Below are 21,464 nucleotides of genomic sequence, written 5' to 3'. Positions count from 1 at the left end.
TTCTTTTTTAAAAGTGGCTTGATTACTGCAGTTTTCAGGGCCTGTGGAAAGATACCTGAAAGAAGAGATGTGTTCACATCACAATTTTGATGAAATGATGGATACCATTCTCAGACATCAAAGTTGTATCTATAGATCTAGAGCTCATCAAACTCTCAGCAGGAAAGTAAAGTGCATTTTTCCAAAATGTCAAACTATTCCTTTAAGGGTAATGTTGGCATTTTTCAACCTGGACCCTATTTGCTGGTGTTATTGTGTCTAAGTGACTAATGGGAACAACAATCTCTGAAATTGGTCCAATATTAAGCAAGACCGTTGAAAAAAGCTGCAAATTAACGTTAATGGGCAATTGCACACCTTCAATTTCTGTCCCCTAAAAGTGATGTTTTTGCCACTGACTGAACAGTGTCTGAAGACATCATGGAAAAGATTCCTACAGAGATGGACCTTTTTGTTAAAGAGTAAGAGCCTTTTTCTTTAACATGAAACAGCCCCGAAATACCCATCAACAAACTCACCAGACTCCATGTAAATAAACTGTAATTTTATCATCATGAAACACATTACATTCAAAGTGGACAGAAACAAAAGAAATTTGTCAAAAGTTGTCTTGGTTTGTCTTTCTGGTCTGGTTAAAATAAAGCCTCAATTCACCAATTTACATGTGGAAATATGTAGCTCTATACATGCTAAAAAAACTTTTTATTGAATGGAGTTTGGCGATGGTGATTTCGGAGCTGTTTCATGTTAAACAAAAACATGATCCTTTCCATAATGTTGTCAGACACGTGCTTCTAATTTGACCCGCAGCCGTTCTGCAGCCGGTGGAAATCATTGGTTAGAATAATAATCTGAGCCTGTCAGCGGCATAAACAGAACATTTAGTGGACGGAAATTGAAGGTGTGCAACTGCCCATTAATGTCACACACGCTGCTTGTTTCGCCGCTGCCAACAGCAGTCACCTTTCTCGATACTAGTCAAATTAAAAAAAGAAAATGTTGTTCCCATTAGCCACTCAGACACAAAAACATGAGGAAAATATGGTCCAGGTTAAAAAAATACTGAAGTTATCCTTTTAAGGTTGAAAAAAAAAAAATCTTTTGACAGTATATTCTACAATAATGTGTAATAAAGCAGCTCTTTTGTTCTCTCATTTGTTGCTCAGGTGTAGATGATGTATTTGTGTTCATCAGCACCTTCAGACAGGCTTCTCATCTACGTCAGCCGCAGCAGCGAATGATCTACACAATTAAAACAGCTGGCCGAGCTACTTTCCTCACCTCCTTCACTACTGCAGCTGCCTACGCTGCTAACACCTTCTCTCAGGTAATCAAAGAGGAGAAATCCTGCCGTTAATAGAATCTGTACAGGCATTATAAATGACTACCCTGCCATGGATGAATAGAAGTGCCTCTCTCAGCAGACAGCCTTTTCTTTTTTTTTCTCATATGGTAAGCACAAATTGAATGTCTCAAGGTCTTTTACACTGTGCTTTGTTTAACTGACACATAGATCCCAGCCGTGCATGACTTTGGACTATTCATGGCCCTCATTGTCAGCTGCTGCTGGTTTTGGGTGTCCGCCCTGATGCCCGCCGCCCTGTGTATCTGGACCGAGTGTATGGCGTCTCAGGAACACGCCTGGTTGAGTTGGTGAGGCATTGTCTCCTCGTTTTTGTGTGGGATTTTATTTGTGCATGCTGTGCGACACCACCGGGGCGGTGTAATCCCTTCAGCTGTCCGTCTCGCTAAACTGTGTCCTCCCTCTGAAGCTGGAAGCTGTTTTCGGGCCTGTCAGCGAGCCACAGCCCTTTGTCAGATGATGATGATGATGTGGCGCTTCTGTCAGTGGAGATGGAGCCAGGTGAGATTATTATCTCGAGAAGGGAATGAGTCTCGGTTGGAAGACCCTGCTGTCCAGGCACCACTAAGCCCTCTGTCTTTGTCTCGGCTAGGCGCGGGTGACACAGACGGCGATGCGGCCATTCTGTCCCTGTCAGTGGAGACACCTCCGTCCCCTTCAGGGCAGCAGCACGTGGGTGTGGTGAGCACAAATCTCCGGTGGGCCCTGAAGCATTTAGTGGCCGAGCCAGCTGTGAAGCAACGAAAGGCTGTCCTAGGTGAGATCTGATGTAAAACGCTGATAACTCAAGGTAACACTTTATTGGAAGGGGTGTGCATAAGACTGACACGACACTGTCATAACTATGACATGACACCGATCCTGAAAAGGAAGGAGTCTTTATAAATGTGAATGATCATGCCATAATGACACGATGACATGACATAAGTGTCAGATGTTTGTGTTATGACAACTTGACATTAACTGGACTTGTTACATGTTCTACTTTACTTGAGGTCAAGAGTATTGTTCATGTTCATTGTTCATGTAGATCTGCAAAGACTAATCGATTAGTTGTCTATGAAATTGATTGCAGATTCATTGTTTGTGTCACTTAAAAAAAAAAAAGATTCTCTAATTCCGGCTTTATTAAATGTGAATAAGTTCTAATTTTTTCCATCACAGATAACAAAATTTCTTTGAGTTGTGGACAAAAGAAGACATTATTTCATTATTTATATGTAATTATTATATAATGGTGTCATGACAGCCAATGTCAAAACCAACCACTTATGAAAGTTTAATGTAAAGTTAAGACATAAAGCTCAATAGTATCTTTAAGTTAAGTCTATCACATATTTGTAACAGGTTACGTTGTCTTGCCTAATGTCAAGTAGTCATAACACAAACATCTTAGACAATGCAGTTGCGTATTATAATTTACCCAATGACTCCTAATGACAACAGTCATGAACATTCATGAAGACTCCTTTATGTTCGTGACCGGTGTTACAAGCGCTAAGCTAACGTGGGCTTGTAACACAGTTGCTAAAGGACAGCAATCATTAAAAAAAATCCAAAATTTGCAATTATAAAGGTTATCATTTACTAAATGACACTTAAAAACACTCATGAACATTCATAATGTCACCTTCATGTTCATGATTGGTGCCATGTCAGACCTATGCACGCCCATTCAATTAAGGTGTCACACAGTATTTCTTTTTTTAAGGTAATTTTTGGTGATTTCCGCCTTTTTAATGGACAGGACAACTAGGTGGGAAAGGGGGGGGGAAGACATGCGGGAAATCGTCACAGGTCGGACTCGAACTCTTGAAATCTGCGTTGAGGCGTAAACCTCTATGTACATCTAATATGTGCGCCTGCTCTACCAACTGAGCCAACCCGGCCACAAACTCACACAGTTTGACACGGCAATTTATACTGAAGAAACTTTGTCAGTTCTATAGTTTGGTTTGCACAGATATTGTCAGACAAGATCTTGATCTATGATTTAGACGGGAGAGTAACCGCGAGCTCATCTCTCTGTGTGACCTAAGAGGATTTAGTCTGTCAGAGGAAAACCAAGTGCCTTTCATGAAGTATTTATCTTTCCTCTGCTAAGGAGTGAGTGTAATTGATCCTTGCTCCTGATGTGTCTCTCAGCTGCTTTATCTGCTCCATCAGACCCTCCTCTCTGCCATCATTCATCACTGTCTTCCTGTCGGCGCAGGCGTCTTCCTCCTGGTTCTGGTCTTATCTGCCGGTTGCTGCTGTCTCCTGAGGCCGGCCACTCACGCCCCCCTTCTTTTCCGCCGGGACACAAACCTTCAAACGTTGCTGGCTCTGAGGAGCAACCTCAGCGGTCAAGGCATCTCCTGCCCCATGTGTTCAGGTGAGACTGAATATAATCTGCATGTGAACGCACTGACAATCACCAGTTAACTTCCCACATCCAAAACAAATATCTAAATTGTATGTTGGGTTCTGCAGGCGTGTTCATGGAAAAGCCCCATCCCTTGTACACACACACTTCCTCATCAGCATTTAAGTTCTCCACACATCAGCAGAGGCCGAGCAAAACCACTTCATCTGCTCCACGGACCGCTTTAAAACAGAATGCAAGCACAAATCAAACAGGTAAAACATTCAGCACATACAAATCAATTTCTCTCTCATTTAATACCTTCCCCTCTTTTTTTTTAATATTGTGCTTTGTTTTTTCAGAGTCTTTACTGACCGTGTACATATCAAAGTTGGACCTCGGAGCCTCTACAACCCTTTACCGTTTCTCCCTCAACGCCAGCACTCCGTCCCCGTGGAAACTGTGCAGCACGGAGCACGAAGAGGTGTCTTCATTTCAGGTTAGAGAGCAAAAGAAAAAGTAATAACAGCAATATAATTAGCTGTAACGTTATGTCTCCCCAACTGCCATATGTGCCACTAAAGCGGCTTATAACTAATCTTGTTTTATCTGAATAGGCTTATAATCAGCCCCGCAACAATTACACCAGCAGAATGACAGTGTGTGTTTCCCATGTGTACCACCCGTACCCCAGCTGGATGATCACATCCACCTCGTGTGAACCCCGCCATGGCTGGGCGCCAGAGTTTTCCTTTTATGTAGCGGTGTCTCAGCAGCAGCACAGCAGGTGAACATACGGGTGAAAAGAAGAAGTCATTCCTGTCATGGCGTTTTAGTGAGCAATCCGTCATTTTCAGCTCTGCTATAACCTTTTTAAGGAGACTCCGCTTCGCCCAGCGCCGCCTGAGACCTCATCCCAGCCGCGTGTGTGCCGACCCGCCTGGCTGCGGCATCAGTTCTGGACCAGATGGACCCACACAGGGAACTTTTTATATCCCTCTTCCCAGTGGTGAGCGAGCATCAGAAAGCGTCATTGACGTAAAGACACTTAGCCCACCATGACAAATGTTTTTCTTCTTCACTGCATAGATTTTGTAGCAATTTTAGCGTTTTTGTCTGGGGGTTTCAATGCTATTTTCAAAGGTTTAGTCATGTGTTTTTTCGTTTTTTAAATTTTTGTTTGTTCTGAAAATACTTCTTTGTTCCGACATAGTTGGTCTTTTTTAAATTTTTTGTTCTCTTTTTTTTTTTCAATGTTTTTAAAGAATTTTTGGCTGTTTTCTTCTTCTTATCTGTAACTTCTATTTACTCATTTGGACTTACGCCCCCCCCCCCCCCAGGATTTGCCAATACTTCCTAGGCCACGGGCAGCCCAGATGTGTCACACATGCTGGAATTTTTTTGCGTTGAAATAAGCATTGAAAATGTCAACCTTAAAAAATATTCAAAAACTTTGGAAAAAAACATCAAAAAAGCACCCACAACACTGAAAAGTGAGAAAAAAGTGATTTTTTTTCATGGTTGACAGGAATACAACACAAGGGTTAAAGTCCTTAATTCTCATGTTAAGTCCATGCTGTGTATATGTTATATTGCTGTAAATGCAGCAATATAACACTTCTTTGAAATATACCAGCTTCTCAAAGTGGCACCGTCTAAAACACCTCTGGAGGATTTTTCCACAGCACTCGAGTTACACGCATATTTTGACACTGTATAAAAAAGAACTTTTGGTTAGGGTTGGGGTCAGAGTTCATGTGTCGAGACTGTGTCATGTCACTCTTATGGAGACACCGCTGCCTGCTGAGAGATTTTCCTCTGGTTGTTTTTTCAAAGATCCCTCCTCTGCTCCCAAAACCAAAGCATCCAAAACGTTTGGCTTCAACCCGTGCGGTGGGGGGGCGTGTGGCCAGCCGGCGGTGCGCCCTCTGGTGGACACCGGGGCGATGGTTTTTGTCGTCTTTGGCATCTTAGGAGTCAACCGAACCGAAAAAAGGGACAACCACGTTATCGGAGACATGGTGAGGGTCGGACCTACGTCAGTAGATCTTACTCATCAACAGAAATAAAGCCGAGCTAGATGTTGAAAGGATGTTATCATCATGTGACTTACATTGTGTTTGATTCTCTCCAAAGGGCAGCGTTATCTTGGACCCAGACTTTGATGTTTTCCAGGAAATGGGGCATCTTTGTAAAATCTGCAAAGCTATTAGTGCAAACACACAACTTGTGAAGCCAGGAGGAGCACAGTGTTTGCCTTCAGGTAACGCCCGACACAATTCAGATGGACATCTTTCATTTTTTCATAAAGCGTCAATCGATCAAGTTGATCGCTAAAGACATTTTTTAAGCAACTTCCAACTTCTTAAATAGGAATATCTGCTGGTTTCCTTTTTCCTCTTTAATAGCAAATTGGACATTCATCATAAAAACCTCGGGGTTTGGGAAATTGTAATAGACATTTTTAACTATATTCTATTCTATTTCTAGAGGACTGATAACATATTGAAAATAATCAGTAGTTGAAGCCCTCTAAACTTATTTTTTAAGAGACTATAGCACCAAAACTGTGTTGTTTTAAATTTGACATATTATATTGGTCTTGGCAGATATTAGCAGCCTCTGTTATTTGTTGGTCATTTGAGTATTTTGTAAGTGCTTTTATTTTCTTAATGGATCTTCTTTGTTTTGAGGTCCATCCACTTTGTTGTAAAGCACTTTGAGCTACTCTTTCTGCATCAAACGAACTATATAAATAAAGTCTGTTAGGATTATTATATATATATATATATATATATATATATATATATATATATATATATATATATGTTCTTTATGTTGGTCTGAATCAGACCTCCATCTCACGTCTTCAACTTTTTGCAAAATGTTGCTGTTCGCTTTTTATCAAAAACATCTAGACATGTTCACATCACTCCCGTTCTCTACGCTCCACATTGGCTCCCTGTGTGTTTTTAAATGGATTTTTAGATTTTATTGTTTGTTGTCAAAGCTCCGGATTATTTGTCTGAAATTTTAACTTTGCGGGAGCTCAACCGGTCATTGCGTTTAAGAGTTTCTTCTGTTTCTTTGTAACCTTTTCTGATTTCACTTTTTTATGTTCTTCCTGTTGTATGATATGTGTTTTTACTCTTGGTTTTGGATGTTAAGCAATTTGGATACCTGCTGGTTGCTATGCTGTATATTTTGATTGATTGATTGATTTTATTAATAGAGAATGACAGTGTGTAAAAGGTGCTGTCCTTTCTCCTGTTCTCTGCAGGTAACAAACTGTACAGACATCAAGGAAGAAGCCAAGGCTCTCGTCTTTCATGAAAAATACTTTATATATAAAATGCCTTTAATTCATTTGAAACATTCTGAATAGAATAAAATCTTAATATGCATTAAAGGCCTTTTATATATATTTTTCATAAAAGACGAGTGCCTTGGCTTCTTCCTTGATGTATAATGGATTTGTTCATGCCCCCTAACAAAGACCACCGCCTTTTTATCACTAATTCAAGTTCCAAGATCTCTCCAATCTCTTCTAATCTTCAGGTAACAAACTGTCTGCGGTTGTTCCTCTGCTCCATCCGGAGTGCCACTCTCTCCCTGAGCCCAACCTGCTGCCGGGGCAGCTCTCCCACGGAGCTGTGGGAATACACGGGGGCAAGGTCTGCTGGCTGTCCATGGCCTTTGAGTCTGTAAGTCCCTTCATCTTCCAGCTTTTCATCTTCTCCCATCACAGAGCAGCTTTTTCCAGTTCAATTTGCCAAAAGCTCTACCTCTCTTCTTTTCCCAGACCACATACAAGGGCAAATCCTCCTTCCAGACCTACTCCGACTTCCTTCAGTGGGAGAACTTCATCCAGGAGCAGCTGGCCTCCCTCCCGCAGTCCTCCGCTCTGCAACGGGGTTTCCAGACCTGCGAGCACTGGAAGCAGATCTTCATGGAAATCATAGGTGAGTGTGAAGTGGAACTGCGTGTCAAAGAGACGCTTTCTGCAAACTGAAGAGGGGATTCAACTGATAAACCCTGCAGTAATACTCATACTAACATAGTATTTTGTGTTCCAGTCTGATACCAGGATCAGGTGCCAAGCCAGACATTGTAGACATTGTGGCTCCGCCCAAACTTAGGGCCAACTGAGATAATAAAATACCTAAAAATCTGTACATCATTTGGAAAAAACCTGATAAGAGCAAGGAAAAAAACAACATCCTATAGAGCATACATCCTGTTTTGTATCAAATTCATAGACGAGATGTGTAGATTGCGTGCATAATACTGCGTGCAACAGTACATGCTTTGAAGAGCAGCTGCAGAACGTACTAAAAGTGAAAAGTGTGCGATCTGGATCGCTGTGTGGTCTGTCTGCAGGTGTGGAGAGTGCCCTCTGGAGCCTGCTGCTGTCTCTGGCCATCTGTGTGGCAGCTGTGTCCGTGTTCACTGCACATCCTCTGCTGCTGCTCCCCGTCCTCATAACCATTCTGGGTAAGAGAGCTGCTCTGAAATAGATTTTACAATGGAATATTCCAGCCCGGGTTGGGATCACGTGTGTAATGGGTGGTGGTCTGGATCAACAGAAGTAAATTTCCAGGATAAACCTGAGTGGATGTCCGCTCTGTGTGTGTGTCGCCGTTCTCAAATTCCCGTCGCTACGGGAAACAACAACAACCTTTCAAGCTAGCATGCTACATGCTGAAAATGGCTTGTTTTAAAGGAAATTTGGATCGTGCAACACGTCGGCCTGGTCGGTTCTTTCAGGGAATGATTGTAAAGACTTAATAAGAATATGTTTAGGGTGTTTTCCTCTCTAACTGGGACGTTTTGGGGCTGATTGGTGCTATTGCTGTAGACAAGGTACACACAGAGATACACAGGTAAGAGCTAATGAGGTGTAACCATGTATCAGCTGATATAAATAGCTCACCTTTCTGTATTGTGTCAACAGTTAACTTCGTTTAAAGGGATCATATTATGCTTTTTCCCTTTCCTTTATTGTGTTATATATCTTCTTTGTGTATTATAGGTTTAAAAAGTGAAAAAGCCCAAAGTCCCTCCCCCCCGCCCAAAGGACGTGCCATGTCCAACAGAAAACACTCCAAACAGCTCTACTGTAGTCCATCCTTTTACTTCCGTGACGGCCGTGCGTCACTTTGTAACACAGGTTATAACGCTCGCCTAGCGGCTAGCGTAGCACGTCCTCATACACTGCTCCTGACTGGCTAGTAGTCCTTACCTGCAACTCCCAACAAAGATGGAACAGCGTAAAGTGTGACGCTTCACTCTGTAGCTAAAATGGAGAAAACTAAACCATGTAAACCTAATCTGATATAACCTCTAAATACAATTATGAACCTGAAAATAAGCAGAATATGAGCACTTTAATGTTGTATGTGGCGTTTTCTTTTGGGGGGTTTAAAAGTTACATCAAAACGAGTTCGTTCCTGAGACTGTTCTGCAGAGCCAGCGTCCAGAGCTTAGCTCCGCCCAAGACGACTGTGATTGGTTTAAAGAAAAGTTAACAACCAGTTTGTTTTTTCCTCCAATCCCAGAATGCATCTGTGGTGTAGCCAGATCTTACCCTGAGACAAACTGTATTGTGACGTTCTCTTTTTTTCTGCGTGCCGCTCCGAGGACCACATTGTGCTCTGTGATGGATCAATAAGACGTTGAAGGAGATGACGGGATTACTTTTTACTGGATTTGTACCTCGTTTGATTTCATGTGATGAATTAAATTGATTGATTGAATTGTGAGTTTTTGGCCTTCGACAGGCGTGATCTGCCTGGTGGTGGCGGTCATGTACTGGCTGGGCTGGGAGATGGGAGCAGTGGAGGCCATTTCTCTGTCTATACTCGTGGGATCTTCTGTGGATTACTGTCTGCACCTGGTGGAGGGATACCTGCTGGCTGGGGAGACCTCCACGCCTGCTCCTAGCTTGGTATGGGATCACTTGTTTCATTATATATATATATATATATATATATATATATATATTTATTAATTACGAGCCGTAATAAAAACTCACACAGCTTGTTTTCTGTTTGCACACATGCTAAAACAAGCTAATGACTATGACTTTTGGATTTTATTAAGACGAGAAGCACCCTGAAGGCTCGTGAATAAAAGTAGAGCTCCAGAGATTACTCAACTACTGAATGACTCTCCAACTATTAATTTAAAAAAAAAATAGTACCAAATTCTCTGATTTCAGCGTGTTAAATGTGAATATGTTCTAGTTCTCCTCCGTGAGAGTAAACTGAATATCGTTAGAGTTGTGGACAAAACGAGACATTTGAGGACATCATCCTGGGCTTTTTGGGAAACACTGATCCACATATTTTGACATTATAAAGAAAATAATTCATAGATTAATCCTCAATGGAAATGATCGTTAGTAGCAGCCCTAATAAAGGACAAAGAGCCTCTGCTCCTACAGCGTTAATCTGTGTTTTGTTTGCAGGAGCCTCGGGCCGAGAGGCAGAGGCGAACCCTGGAGGCAGTGAACCATGTGGGCGTTGCCATAGTATCCAGCGCCGTCACCACGGTGATCTCCACAGTCCCTCTCTTCTTCTGTGTCATTGTGCCTTTCGCCAAGTTTGGACAGATAGTGGCCATCAACACAGCCGTCTCCATTGGGTTCACCCTGACCGTGACGGTGGCCATGTTGGCGTGCATGGCCCCCGCCCGCTTCAGCAGACCCCCCAGCGCGGTGCTGAAGGCCAGCCTGGCCGTGGCGGCCGCGGCGGCCTTGGGGGCGGCCCTGTGCTGGGTGGGAGGTCGGCTGGGAGCGTCGGCCTGGCAAACGATCAGCACGTAAAACACACAACTGTACGCCAACTCACACTGATGTCCTGTGTATGCAAGACTGTAAGCACTCCACTCTCCTCCACGTTTGAGAGGAATGTCGAGATCAGCCAATGATCCTGTTATCTACAGCACAACGATGTCAGAACTAGAGCAAAGATGTCAGAAGTAGAGCTGCGAAGATTAATCGATTAGTTGTCAACTATTAAAGTAATCGCCAACTATTTTGATAATCAATTCAACTTTTTTTCATGTTTTTAATGAAAAAACAAGAGGGAAAACAATTCTCTGATTCCAGCTTCTTAAATGTGAATATGTTTTCTTCTTCTCTCCTCGGGGACAGTAAACTGAATGTATTTGTGGACAAAACGAGACATTTGAGGACGTCATGTTGGACATGTTAAAGACCAAACAACATCGAGAAAATAACCGACAGATCAAATCGGCAATGAAATGAATCGTTAGATGCAGCCCTATTCCTTTATTACAAGCTGTTTGTCTTCACAGAATACTTCTTTTCCAGTGGTACTGATCAGTGGATTGTACGTTCTATAGTGTAAATATCTATGTGATTCACATCAGTGGGTTGTTACGATGACTCAGCTCAAGTATTTATGTGATTTGGATATTTCAGCCTAGAGGGGGAAGAGGGTTGAGTCATGGTTGGGAAACACTGGCTGAGTCACCGTTTTCTTCTGTGGAACTCGTTGAGTTGTGAAGAGCCGCTGACTGTTCTGTGGCGTGGGAACAGCGACAGGGCGCCGCGCTCTGACGTCCGTGACCATGCGTGGACCCGGTCTACACTAGAGCCCGACCCATTTAGGATTTTTAACCCTTGTGTTGTCTTCCCGTTGACCTGCAACTGTTTTTCTGGGTTGACATTTCCACAGTTTGTTGTTCTTTTTCTACACTTTTATCAAAGTTTTAGTCAATTTTAGTCCTATTTTTTTGTACTTTTTTCTAATGTTTTGATGTTTTCTTGTCACTTTTTCTGATTCTTTCTTTTTCAGCATTTAAAAAAAGGAATGTTTTGTTGATTATTTTTTTTTCGACGTTTGTCACATTTTTCAACGATCTTTTCTGACATTGAAAATTTGTGTGCATCGGTCAAATTTGACCCGAGGAAAACACGAGGGTTAAGGCCGATACCGACACGAATATTAAATTTCCCTAACATTTCTTATTTGCAGTTATTTATGAGTTCACTAAAATAATATGATAATAATTTGCTTAATTGTCACAACAGAACATCAAAATATATTAAAGTTCTGATAAATAAAATATAGAAAAATGCAAACTTAAGATACGAAACTTAAAGTCCTTTGAACAAAAACACATTAACAAAAAAATAATCAGTGTTGCCAACAGAGACGTTGTAGAGCGTCCTCTGGTGGACAGACTATGTTACGCCATCACTAACAGAGACGTTGTAGAGCGCCCTCTGGTGGACAGACTATGTTACGCCATCACTAACAGGGACGTTGTAGAGCGTCCTCTGGTGGACAGACTATGTTACGCCATCACTAACAGGGACGTTGTAGAGCGCCCTCTGGTGGACAGACTATGTTACGCCATCACTAACAGGGACGTTGTAGAGCGCCCTCTGGTGGACAGACTATGCAACATTGACCCTCATAACGGTTAATGGTTGACACTCCATTTCTATTAATTTATCCGAATTATTTATTTTTTGTCATTATAAATGATTCTGATGAATGAATATATAAAAAAAAAAGATTTAAATTTTTAATCGGCCATTATAAAATGATAGATTGGGAAATGCCAAATATCGGCCAATAATATCGGTCTGCCGATACATCGGTCGGGCTCTAGTGCACATGATTCACGGCCATCTTGTGAAACATCACATTTTGACTGATCTTCTCTTTGTGTTCTCTTAATGTGTTTTCAGCCACACTTGTAACAAAGGTTATGGTGTCCCAATGTGGCTGGATTAAAAAATGTTACTAGTTCAAGTTTATACCTTGCACAGTTCTGTTAAATGTGATGTGTGATGTAAAATGTTTCGGTATGCTGCTCTCACACAGTCCCAACTGATCTGTTGACGCTGCCAGCACACACACACGCTCTGAAGAGTTGTGTTTACCAAGACTTACCACGAGGAACCTCCTCTTTTCTGACCTTTCATGTGTTTATATTATAAACTGTAAAAATAATGCACGTAGCAGGAGTAACGTCACCCATTGGTTTGTGGACTGCCGCTTTGAAGCCTTGAGTTTATCGAAACGGGTGCCGCCATCGTTTTTTTGCGACCAGATGTGGTGATTTTTGACGTTGGAGATGGGGAGGAGGACTCTGCCAAGCCAGTGTTGTTTATGGTTGCAACGGGGCAACGCTAAGCTAAACGCTAAAAAGGGAAAATTGCAAAACTAAATCTGCTAACTTTCCCTTTTAAGTTACCCGCGGAGACTAGCTATAGCTAGCTAGCAACAGCTAGCTAGGTTGGCAGCAAGCTGAACGAGATATTTTTAGGTGACAAAATGTTCCATTTAACTTTGAAGAAGTGAAAACACAGTAAGAGGGTCACGGTTTAAGATGAAGACATACAAAAACAAGTTGAGGTCTTTTTTAATATCCACAGTGTTAGCATGGTTAGCATCGCTAAGCCTCTGTCCTGATTGACAGGTCCTAAAGCATCCCCTGCTTTATCGTCTATTTAAAAAAAATGGGACTATAGTTTGCAAAATGAACATCATGCTGTGTTGCAGAATACTTCACACTAGCAATTGAGAATATATTTACTGAGGTAATAAATCAAGTGTATATTCTCCTAGACTTCTATAGAAACAGACTTCCTCTGGGAGCCAGTGGAGTCGCCCCCTGCTGGAAGTTAGAGAGAAGAGAGAGCTTCAGAATTGGCTGCACTTGTCAGGCCTGCAAGCTTACAGTACAGTATTATTATATTTCACAGTGTATGGTTTAATATTTTGGAACTCAAACTGCTTCTATGTCTCTATTTTTTGCCATCAGCGCCAACTAAAAGAGACCTCTTGTCAACTGCTCAGGTGAACCCTCCTCAGCACTTGTAGGCTCTCGCGCTGTTCACTCCTCTGCTCTCACACAAGCACGAGCGGCAGCCAGACTCCCCTCGACGCCGGCTCTGGTCTGCCCCGCAGTCAAGGTGAGGGCCGTTTGTCAAACCACATAACACAATAATGGGTAGGGAGAGGCAGAGAGGGACTGACTCAATTGCGGCAAGAGCAGTACATTTCTGTTTTGTGTGAGTAGCCTATTACTCGTTAAATGTCAAATAAAACAGGTGCAGAAAGCCTCTGGGTCGTTTCTTTTTGTGAAAGAGCAGCACGGTGTTCTTCTGCATTGTTATGCAACAGAGCAGCGGCGCGGGAACAGGATGAGGACCTGTCGCCGCTTGCCTTCAGTCACATTGTTACTGGCAGAGCTACAGTACAGTAGGCAGCGTCCCGTCTCCAGTTGGCTGTCTTTAATTATTCATGTGAAATGGCTTCAGATTCAACATGGAATTGCAGAGCATGAATGTTTCATGGCGGCCGGTCATTAAACAAAGGGCGACCGTGGTAGGCGTAGTGATGCTCATCGGGATGAGAACAGAACAAATACTTTGAAGAAAAAGCAGAAAAACATTGGTGTTGCTACATTTCCACTGCCGGGGTGGGGGAGGGGGGGGGGGGGGGGGGGGGGGGGGGGGGGGGGACTTCTATAGAGTTTGAATGTCAGTGGTTTCTTTATTGATTGATTTTTGTTTAAATGTGAAAGTGATTTTTTTTCATGGGGCACTTCTTAGGGAATAGATCTTCTTGCAAATAAGTGTGTGTAGCTGCTGTATGAAGAAATATTACTTTGAAATAGTTTTCACTTACTGATGCAAATACATTTCTTTCAAGCTCTGCATGATTGCCTCTAGACTTGTTAAATCACATATATATATATATATATATATATCATTTTTATAATATATATAAAATACATTGTTTTTACTTGACTAAAATGAGAGTCAGACACACAAGTGTAGGTAAAGTACATCTGATTACCCAAATCTAGAATATGCTGAGTAATGTCAGGGACAGCTATCTACTTATAAAATTAATTATATCATCTAAAGAAAACAAGCATATCATTTATTTGTTTATGTGGAAAGTGTCCTTTTAGAGTGTGTTTACCCGGGGTGCAGTCTGGTTACATCTGCATGTGCTTTGCAGCCCGTTTTGTTGGTTTAAGTACCAGTCTTCTACGTAACTACACCGGTCTGCTCCTCGTGTTTTTATTATAAAAGAGCAAAAGCACGACAGAATGGAAATGGAATAATTATTGAGGGGAGTGATGTTACACGGAAGGGAACGAATATTTAGCAAGGCGGAAAATGAAATGCTTTCCAACTGTAGTCTAAAAATGACAATCTGTCTATAAATAGTGAATCAGAGATGAATAATGGGTATTTATATTTGGCTTTGTGTTGGGGGGGGGGGGGGTTTGTTGGGTGTCAGAAACTAATTTCAAACAAAGCCCAGTGTGCCGTCTAAGGCCTAAGTTCTGTATTACGCCTTCTGCTCACGTGTCCTACACTGCACTCACCTCCGGCCGTGCGATGCAGGACAAGTTTCAACTGACACGGCACAAATCCGGTTCCCAGTTATCGGTTAATACAGCGCACAAAGGCTCCGACGTCAAACAGATGCGTCAGACTGCTGCAAAGTCACAGAACATTATTCTCATCGTGTTGAGAGAGAAATAAATGGAGAAAAGGAACGAGTGAGCAACATGGTATATTCAACATATTCGACCAACGGCTATACATTTGAAGGCAATTATAGGGTTAAGTTCAACAGTACCGTTCCACCTTTACATGTAGTTATTAGAACAATAAATACCCAGGCTCATTTGGTTCTAGAGAAATACTTCATTGTACCAAGAAAAGGCGTTTTCTCTGGAGAGAAATTATTTTACATCAGAACTGTAAATCAACACTGAAACATAAGTCATGTCTTTATTACCCCATGTTACAGGGCACACACAATGTTCAAGTATGCCTGAGGGACTAAATGGAGCAAAAACCAACGAAAAAAACAACAATGAAGAATAAGAGAGATAAAATGCATTTAAAAATAAGTGAACTGGCATTGCATTTCACAAAAAAAGTCATAAGCTCATGATTTTGGAACAATTTACTGTAAAGTGCTAACTGGTTCGAGCTGAGAAAAGCACATGTTCCCTTTGAAAGATCATGCACATTACTTTATACATGGAGGTACAGTAACAGCCAGTCAACAGGCAAGCAATTACCACCCAGAAGACATGGACCACAACTCATTTATTAGTCCTTTAATAAGATAACTGCTTCCTTAATTTCCTTGTTAATGGTAACAACGAGAATCTTGCCACTGGTTGCCAGGACAATGCCAATTACAAATGCTGGTGTTGTCCCTGTACAGTTTTCCTTCTTTCCTTTTTGTAATTACATGCAATTGACTGACATACAGTGTCAAAAAATCTCAAGTCAAGTCCTTCTAATCCTCTTACAGATCGGGACCAAAAGGGATGAGAGTGTGAGGAGAGGAGAGCAATTATTGAGGAGTGCAGAAGGCATTCCCATCTTCCTGTTCCCCCCTTCTCACCCCCCTCACCCCCCCTGGATGTGGAGGGCTGGCCGGACAACAGCAGGGATCTGTCCAGCTGATGCCTGTCTTCCTACAGGTCCTGAGAATCCACTGTTTTCCTTTGTGCCACTCTTTAAGGAGGCACATTTAAAAAAAAATAAAAATAGAGGAAACAAAAAAAATATCTGGAGAGATCTGGGTCAATAAATTTTCCCCTACTGTCCACCTAAGGCGGACGTTTTCATCCTCCCACCCCAATCCTAACCATAAAAAGGTAAAAACAAGGTGTACTGCAGAATGGCTTTACTCCTCACAGTCTGTGGGGGGAGCGAGAGCCCCTGGGAGCTGAGGTGCGGTTGGCGTTCTTGCGGCTGTTCGGTCGTGTTTGATTCATCTTGGTGGCCGAAGGTTTCCGAGCGTCAGGCTGGCGCCTCCCCTGGGGGCCCCTGCGTTTGCCCCTCTGCCCCGCACGGCCCCTTCCGGCCCCCGCTGGTCACTTGCGTGAGTGCAGTGTGTCCTGGAACTTGGTGCTGGTGTAGCGGACGTGAAATCCTTTCTTGTTGATTGTGTCGTCGGAGCGGAACTTGATCACAATGGAGTCACCGGCCGAGTAGATCTCCTCCGGAGGCTGTCAGACAACAAGGAAAACAACACAATTGTTAGTGCTGTTGCTTTTTTTTCTGCTTCTTTGACATCACTTTAATTAAAAGGGGGGGGGGGGGGGGGGGGGGGGGGGGGGGGCACTGCATAGGGAAAATATTTTAACTAAAGATATCACCATTAAAATTCCCCAGTTGATTACTAGACATGCAATGTACGTATTATCTCATTAAATATGCACTAATTTGCATATATTGGATAAAGTTCAAACGTTCAAAATTGGTGACATTTTAGAGTCAAAGGTTTTCACAGAGGAGATTTTGGATATTTTTTAATCACTCCACAAATCAGAAAATACTGTCAACGATTACAAAATAACTTTCTCCATGTTTTAAGAACAATGAGTGATTATATGAACAAATTGTCAGTAATGAAACTGCAAAGTTGGGTGTATGTAAGTGCTACTGAAGTTGAGATTTCTGGCTCAGAATATTTGAAGAATGTGAAATACTCACTTTAAAAAAATTCAACTTTATGGAAGGACATTAGCATAAAAAAAAAAAATCAAAATTGAAAAGTGATGTTTTTGCCTGTAGTGTCCCTTTTAAACTGAAGATTGACTGTGACGAATGGCTTCTGACTGCAGAGGACTCGGTCTGTAACAGCCAGGGGCCACGTAAGGGTCCGGGACCCGCCTGTCCCAGCTTTATTCTGATTGAGGCTTTGGCAGCTATTGAAGTGAGGATAAAATATACTGCGATGATTAGTTCCAGGTCCACGGTTCTACCGAGCTCATTTCTTCCCTGAATAAAACCATATTCTGTTCAGCACATTTTATTTCTACTGTCTTGAGTAGAGAGTCCGTCATGTTATGAAACAAAAGGAGGGATTAACTTCATGATGCGTGCACAGAAAATATGCAACACGTGACCTGCCTGTTTGTCAGAACAATGTTATCACATGACTATTAATAAGTTGGGAACATCAGACTGAAAAATAATGAAGTTATTTCATGTGCGGCGGCCGCATTGTGGCTACGATAAAGACGAGCGCTGCGATGTCAGAGCTTGTGCAACCAAGTGTAAAACACAGAGCTGTTGATTAAAGCTGTCATTCATGACATTATTTATATATCTACAATAGCCCATGTGTCCTTGGTTTATTAGAAAAGGGATTTAAAACACAACAAGAATGCAGCGTACACATTTTATTGTACAACCAGCTAAATGTTCTCCGCTATTTAACTGAGAAAAGCCCTCGGGTTGAAAGTAAGCCTCCACATACTATAATGAGTTTTCACCCCACTTTGGATTGAATTGTGTCATTTTTTTTTTTAACCTGTTTTATAATAGAAAACTTGATTGAGAAGCCGCTCCCCAGGGTTCTGGGGGTGTTATGTCCCCTCCAGCAAATAATTTACAGGAACAGGCTGGAGTAAGAGGCCAGAACTTATTACTGAAGTGTGTAAATGAAATCAAGCTGTTCTCTGACCTGAGGAACTTGGGTTTCTATTCCCTGCTGGCGTCATTGATCCAGACTCAGCACTGGCTGATTCATTCGCTGTTACAACCTGATGCCAGAGATTCTGAAAGACTCACGGACACCCGGGGAGCAATGGGTTGTGTCGACCTACAGCCGCCTCTACAGTAACACTCCCACACCCGGAGGAACATGTCAACTTGAAGGAAGTGATTAAAGAAGAGATACTGCAGAAAAAACATGTTTGTTTGTTTGTTTATTCAATTTTCAACATTTCTTCTTTTAGACTAGAGGAAAAAAAAACATCCAAAATGTACATTTTTACAAAAAAGTCATAGTATAGTATCTCAATAAAAAGTCAGAATACAGAATGTCGAAAAATGTCATTGTATAGTATGTTGAATAAAAGTCATAGTATAGTATGTCGAAAAAAGTCATAGTATAGCATGTCGAAAAAAATCAAAAAAAGTCATAGTATAGTATGGCGAAAAAAGTCATTGTATAGTATGTCAAAAAAAAGTCATAGTATAGTATGTTGAAAAAAAGTCATAGTATAATATGGCGAAAAAAGTCATAGCATAGTATGTCGATATAAAGTCATAGTATATGAAGTCGAAAAAAGTCATAATATAGTATGTTGATAAAAAGTCATAATCTAGTATGTAAAAAAAAGTCATAGTATAGTATGTAGAAAAAAGTCATAGTATAGTATGTTGATAAAAAGTCATAGTATAGTATGTCGATAAAAAGTCATAGTATAGTATGTCGAAAAAAGCCATAGTATACTATGTTGATAAAAAGTCATAGTATGTTGAAAAAAAGTCATAGTATAGTATGTCGACAAAAAAATCTAAAAAAGTCAGTTTAGTATGTCGAAAAAAGTCATAGTATAGTATGTCGAAAAAAGTCATAGTATAGTATGCCGAAAAAAGTCATAGTATTGTATGTTGATAAAAAGTCATAGTATAGTATGTCGATAAAAAGTCATAGTATAGTATGTCGAAAAAAGCCATAGTATACTATGTTGATAAAAAGTCATAGTATGTAGAAAAAAAGTCATAGTATAGTATGTCGACAAAAAAATCAAAAAAAGTCAGTTTAGTATGTCAAAAAAAGTCATAGTATAGTATGTCGAAAAAAAGTCATAGTATAATATGTTGATAAAAAGTCAGTGTAGTATGTCGAACAAATTCATAGTATAGTATATTGAAAAATAGTCATAGCATAGTATCTCGATAAAAAGTCATAGTATAGTATATAGATAAAAAGTCATCGTATGTTGATAAAAAGTAATTGTATGTCATTAAAAAGTAAAAAGAAGTCATAATTTAGTATGTTGAAAAAAGTCATTGTATAGTATGTCGAAAAAAGGCATAGTATAGTATGTCGAAAAAAAGTCATGGTATGTCGAAGAAAATCAAAAAAAGTCATAGTATAGTATGTCGAAAAAAGTCATAATATAATATGTCAAAAAAAAGTCATAGTATAGTATGTCGAAAAAAGTCAAAAAGTCATAGTATACTATGTTGAAAAAAAGTTGAAAAAGGTCATAGTATTGTATGTAGAAAAAAGCCATAGTATAGTATGTCGAAAAAAGTCATAGTATAGTATGTCGAAAAAAGTCATAGTATAGTATGTCGAAAAAAGTCATAGTATAGTATGTCGAAAAAAGTCATAGTATAGTATGTCGAAAAAAGTCATAGTATAGTATGTCGAAAAAAGTCATAGTATAGTATGTCGAAAAAAAGTTGAAAACAGTCATAGTATAGTATGTCGAAAAAAGTCGAAAGAATTCATAATATAGTATGTTGAAAAAAAGTAAAAAAAAGTCATAGTATATTATGTTGAAAAAAAGTCATAGTATTGTATGTTGAGAAAAAACCCAAAAAGTGATAGTATTGTATGTCGAAAAAAAGTGATAGTATTGTATCTTGGAAAAAGTGAACAAAAAAGTCATAGTATAGTATGTAGAAAAAAGTCAAAAAAGTCATAGTATAGTATGTCGGAAAAAGTCATAGTATAGTCTGTCGAAAAACAGTCATAGTATAATATGTCGAAAAAAGTCATAGTATAGTATGTCGAAAAAAAGTTGAAAAAGGTCATAGTATAGTATGTAGAAAAAAGTCATAGTATAGTCTGTCGGAAAAAGTCATAGTATAGTGTGTTGAAAAAAAGTAAAAAAAGTCATAGTATAATATGTTGAAAAAAGTCATAGTATAGTATGTCAAAAAAATGTTGAAAAAGGTCATAGTATAGTATGTAGAAAAAAGTCATAGTATAGTATGTCGGAAAAAGTCATAGTATAGTATGTCGAAAAAAAGTAAAAAAAGTCATAGTATAATATGTCGAAAAAGTCATAGTATAGTATGTCGAAAAAAAGTTGAAAAAGGTCATAGTATAGTATGTAGAAAAAAGTCAGAAACAGTCATAGTATAGTATGTCGAAAAAAGTCATAGTATAGTATGTCGAAAAAAAGTTGAAAACAGTCATAGTATAGTATGTAGAAAAAATTCCAAAACAGTCATAGTATAGTATGTCGAAAAAAGTCGAAAAAAGTCATAGTATAGTATGTCGAAAAAAAGTCATGGTATGTCGAAGAAAATCAAAAAAAGTCATAGTATAGTATGTCGAAAAAAGTCATAATATAATATGTCAAAAAAAAGTCATAGTATAGTATGTCGAAAAAAGTCAAAAAAGTCATAGTATAATATGTTGAAAAAAAGTTGAAAAAGGTCATAGTATAGTATGTAGAAAAAAGCCATAGTATAGTATGTCGAAAAAAGTCATAGTATAGTATGTCGAAAAAAGTCATAGTATAGTATGTCGAAAAAAGTCATAGTATAGTATGTCGAAAAAAGTCATAGTATAGTATGTCGAAAAAAAGTTGAAAACAGTCATAGTATAGTATGTCGAAAAAAGTCGAAAGAATTCATAATATAGTATGTTGAAAAAAAGTAAAAAAAAGTCATAGTATATTATGTTGAAAAAAAGTCATAGTATTGTATGTTGAGAAAAATCCCAAAAAGTGATAGTATTGTATGTCGAAAAAAAGTGATAGTATTGTATCTTGGAAAAAGTGAACAAAAAAGTCATAGTATAGTATGTCGAAAAAAGTCAAAAAGTCATAGTATAGTATGTCGGAAAAAGTCATAGTATAGTCTGTCGAAAAACAGTCATAGTATAATATTTCGATAAAAGTCATAGTATAGTATGTCGAAAAAAAGTTGAAAAAGGTCATAGTATAGTATGTAGAAAAAAGTCATAGTATAGT

The 21,464-nt window shown here is 39.9% G+C and overlaps 3 protein-coding genes across 4 annotated transcripts in view; 1 reads left to right on the top strand and 2 right to left on the bottom strand.

Moving 5' to 3' along the window:
• The window catches only part of disp3 (dispatched RND transporter family member 3), a 24,752-nt gene extending 13,925 nt beyond the window's left edge, over positions 1 to 10,827 (top strand). Inside the window, exons 7-22 of the mRNA XM_034870845.1 lie at positions 1,167 to 1,327; positions 1,514 to 1,653; positions 1,773 to 1,864; positions 1,956 to 2,120; positions 3,576 to 3,737; positions 3,836 to 3,982; positions 4,070 to 4,206; positions 4,325 to 4,494; positions 4,586 to 4,716; positions 5,544 to 5,728; positions 5,844 to 5,970; positions 7,266 to 7,411; positions 7,510 to 7,669; positions 8,088 to 8,201; positions 9,488 to 9,654; positions 10,177 to 10,827. Of these exons, the coding sequence (XP_034726736.1) occupies positions 1,167 to 1,327; positions 1,514 to 1,653; positions 1,773 to 1,864; positions 1,956 to 2,120; positions 3,576 to 3,737; positions 3,836 to 3,982; positions 4,070 to 4,206; positions 4,325 to 4,494; positions 4,586 to 4,716; positions 5,544 to 5,728; positions 5,844 to 5,970; positions 7,266 to 7,411; positions 7,510 to 7,669; positions 8,088 to 8,201; positions 9,488 to 9,654; positions 10,177 to 10,533 (2,561 nt within the window). The 3' untranslated portion in view covers positions 10,534 to 10,827. The remainder of the gene's footprint in view (positions 1 to 1,166; positions 1,328 to 1,513; positions 1,654 to 1,772; positions 1,865 to 1,955; positions 2,121 to 3,575; positions 3,738 to 3,835; positions 3,983 to 4,069; positions 4,207 to 4,324; positions 4,495 to 4,585; positions 4,717 to 5,543; positions 5,729 to 5,843; positions 5,971 to 7,265; positions 7,412 to 7,509; positions 7,670 to 8,087; positions 8,202 to 9,487; positions 9,655 to 10,176) is intronic.
• The window catches only part of kansl3 (KAT8 regulatory NSL complex subunit 3), a 340,892-nt gene that overhangs the window by 237,522 nt on the left and 81,906 nt on the right, over positions 1 to 21,464 (bottom strand). The window lies entirely within an intron of this gene.
• bmp1a (bone morphogenetic protein 1a) overlaps positions 15,265 to 21,464 on the bottom strand; it is a 65,028-nt gene continuing 58,828 nt past the window's right edge. For both annotated transcript variants that reach the window (XM_034870863.1, XM_034870862.1), the window contains exon 20: positions 15,265 to 16,742. In XM_034870863.1, coding sequence (XP_034726754.1) covers positions 16,608 to 16,742 — 135 coding nt within the window. In that variant the 3' untranslated portion in view covers positions 15,265 to 16,607. The remainder of the gene's footprint in view (positions 16,743 to 21,464) is intronic.

The sequence above is a fragment of the Etheostoma cragini genome, chromosome 5, assembly GCF_013103735.1.
Source record: "Etheostoma cragini isolate CJK2018 chromosome 5, CSU_Ecrag_1.0, whole genome shotgun sequence".
NCBI lineage: Eukaryota > Metazoa > Chordata > Actinopteri > Perciformes > Percidae > Etheostoma > Etheostoma cragini.
The sequence above is the reverse complement of the archived record's forward strand: the minus strand, read 5'-3'. Positions and strand labels throughout refer to the sequence as shown.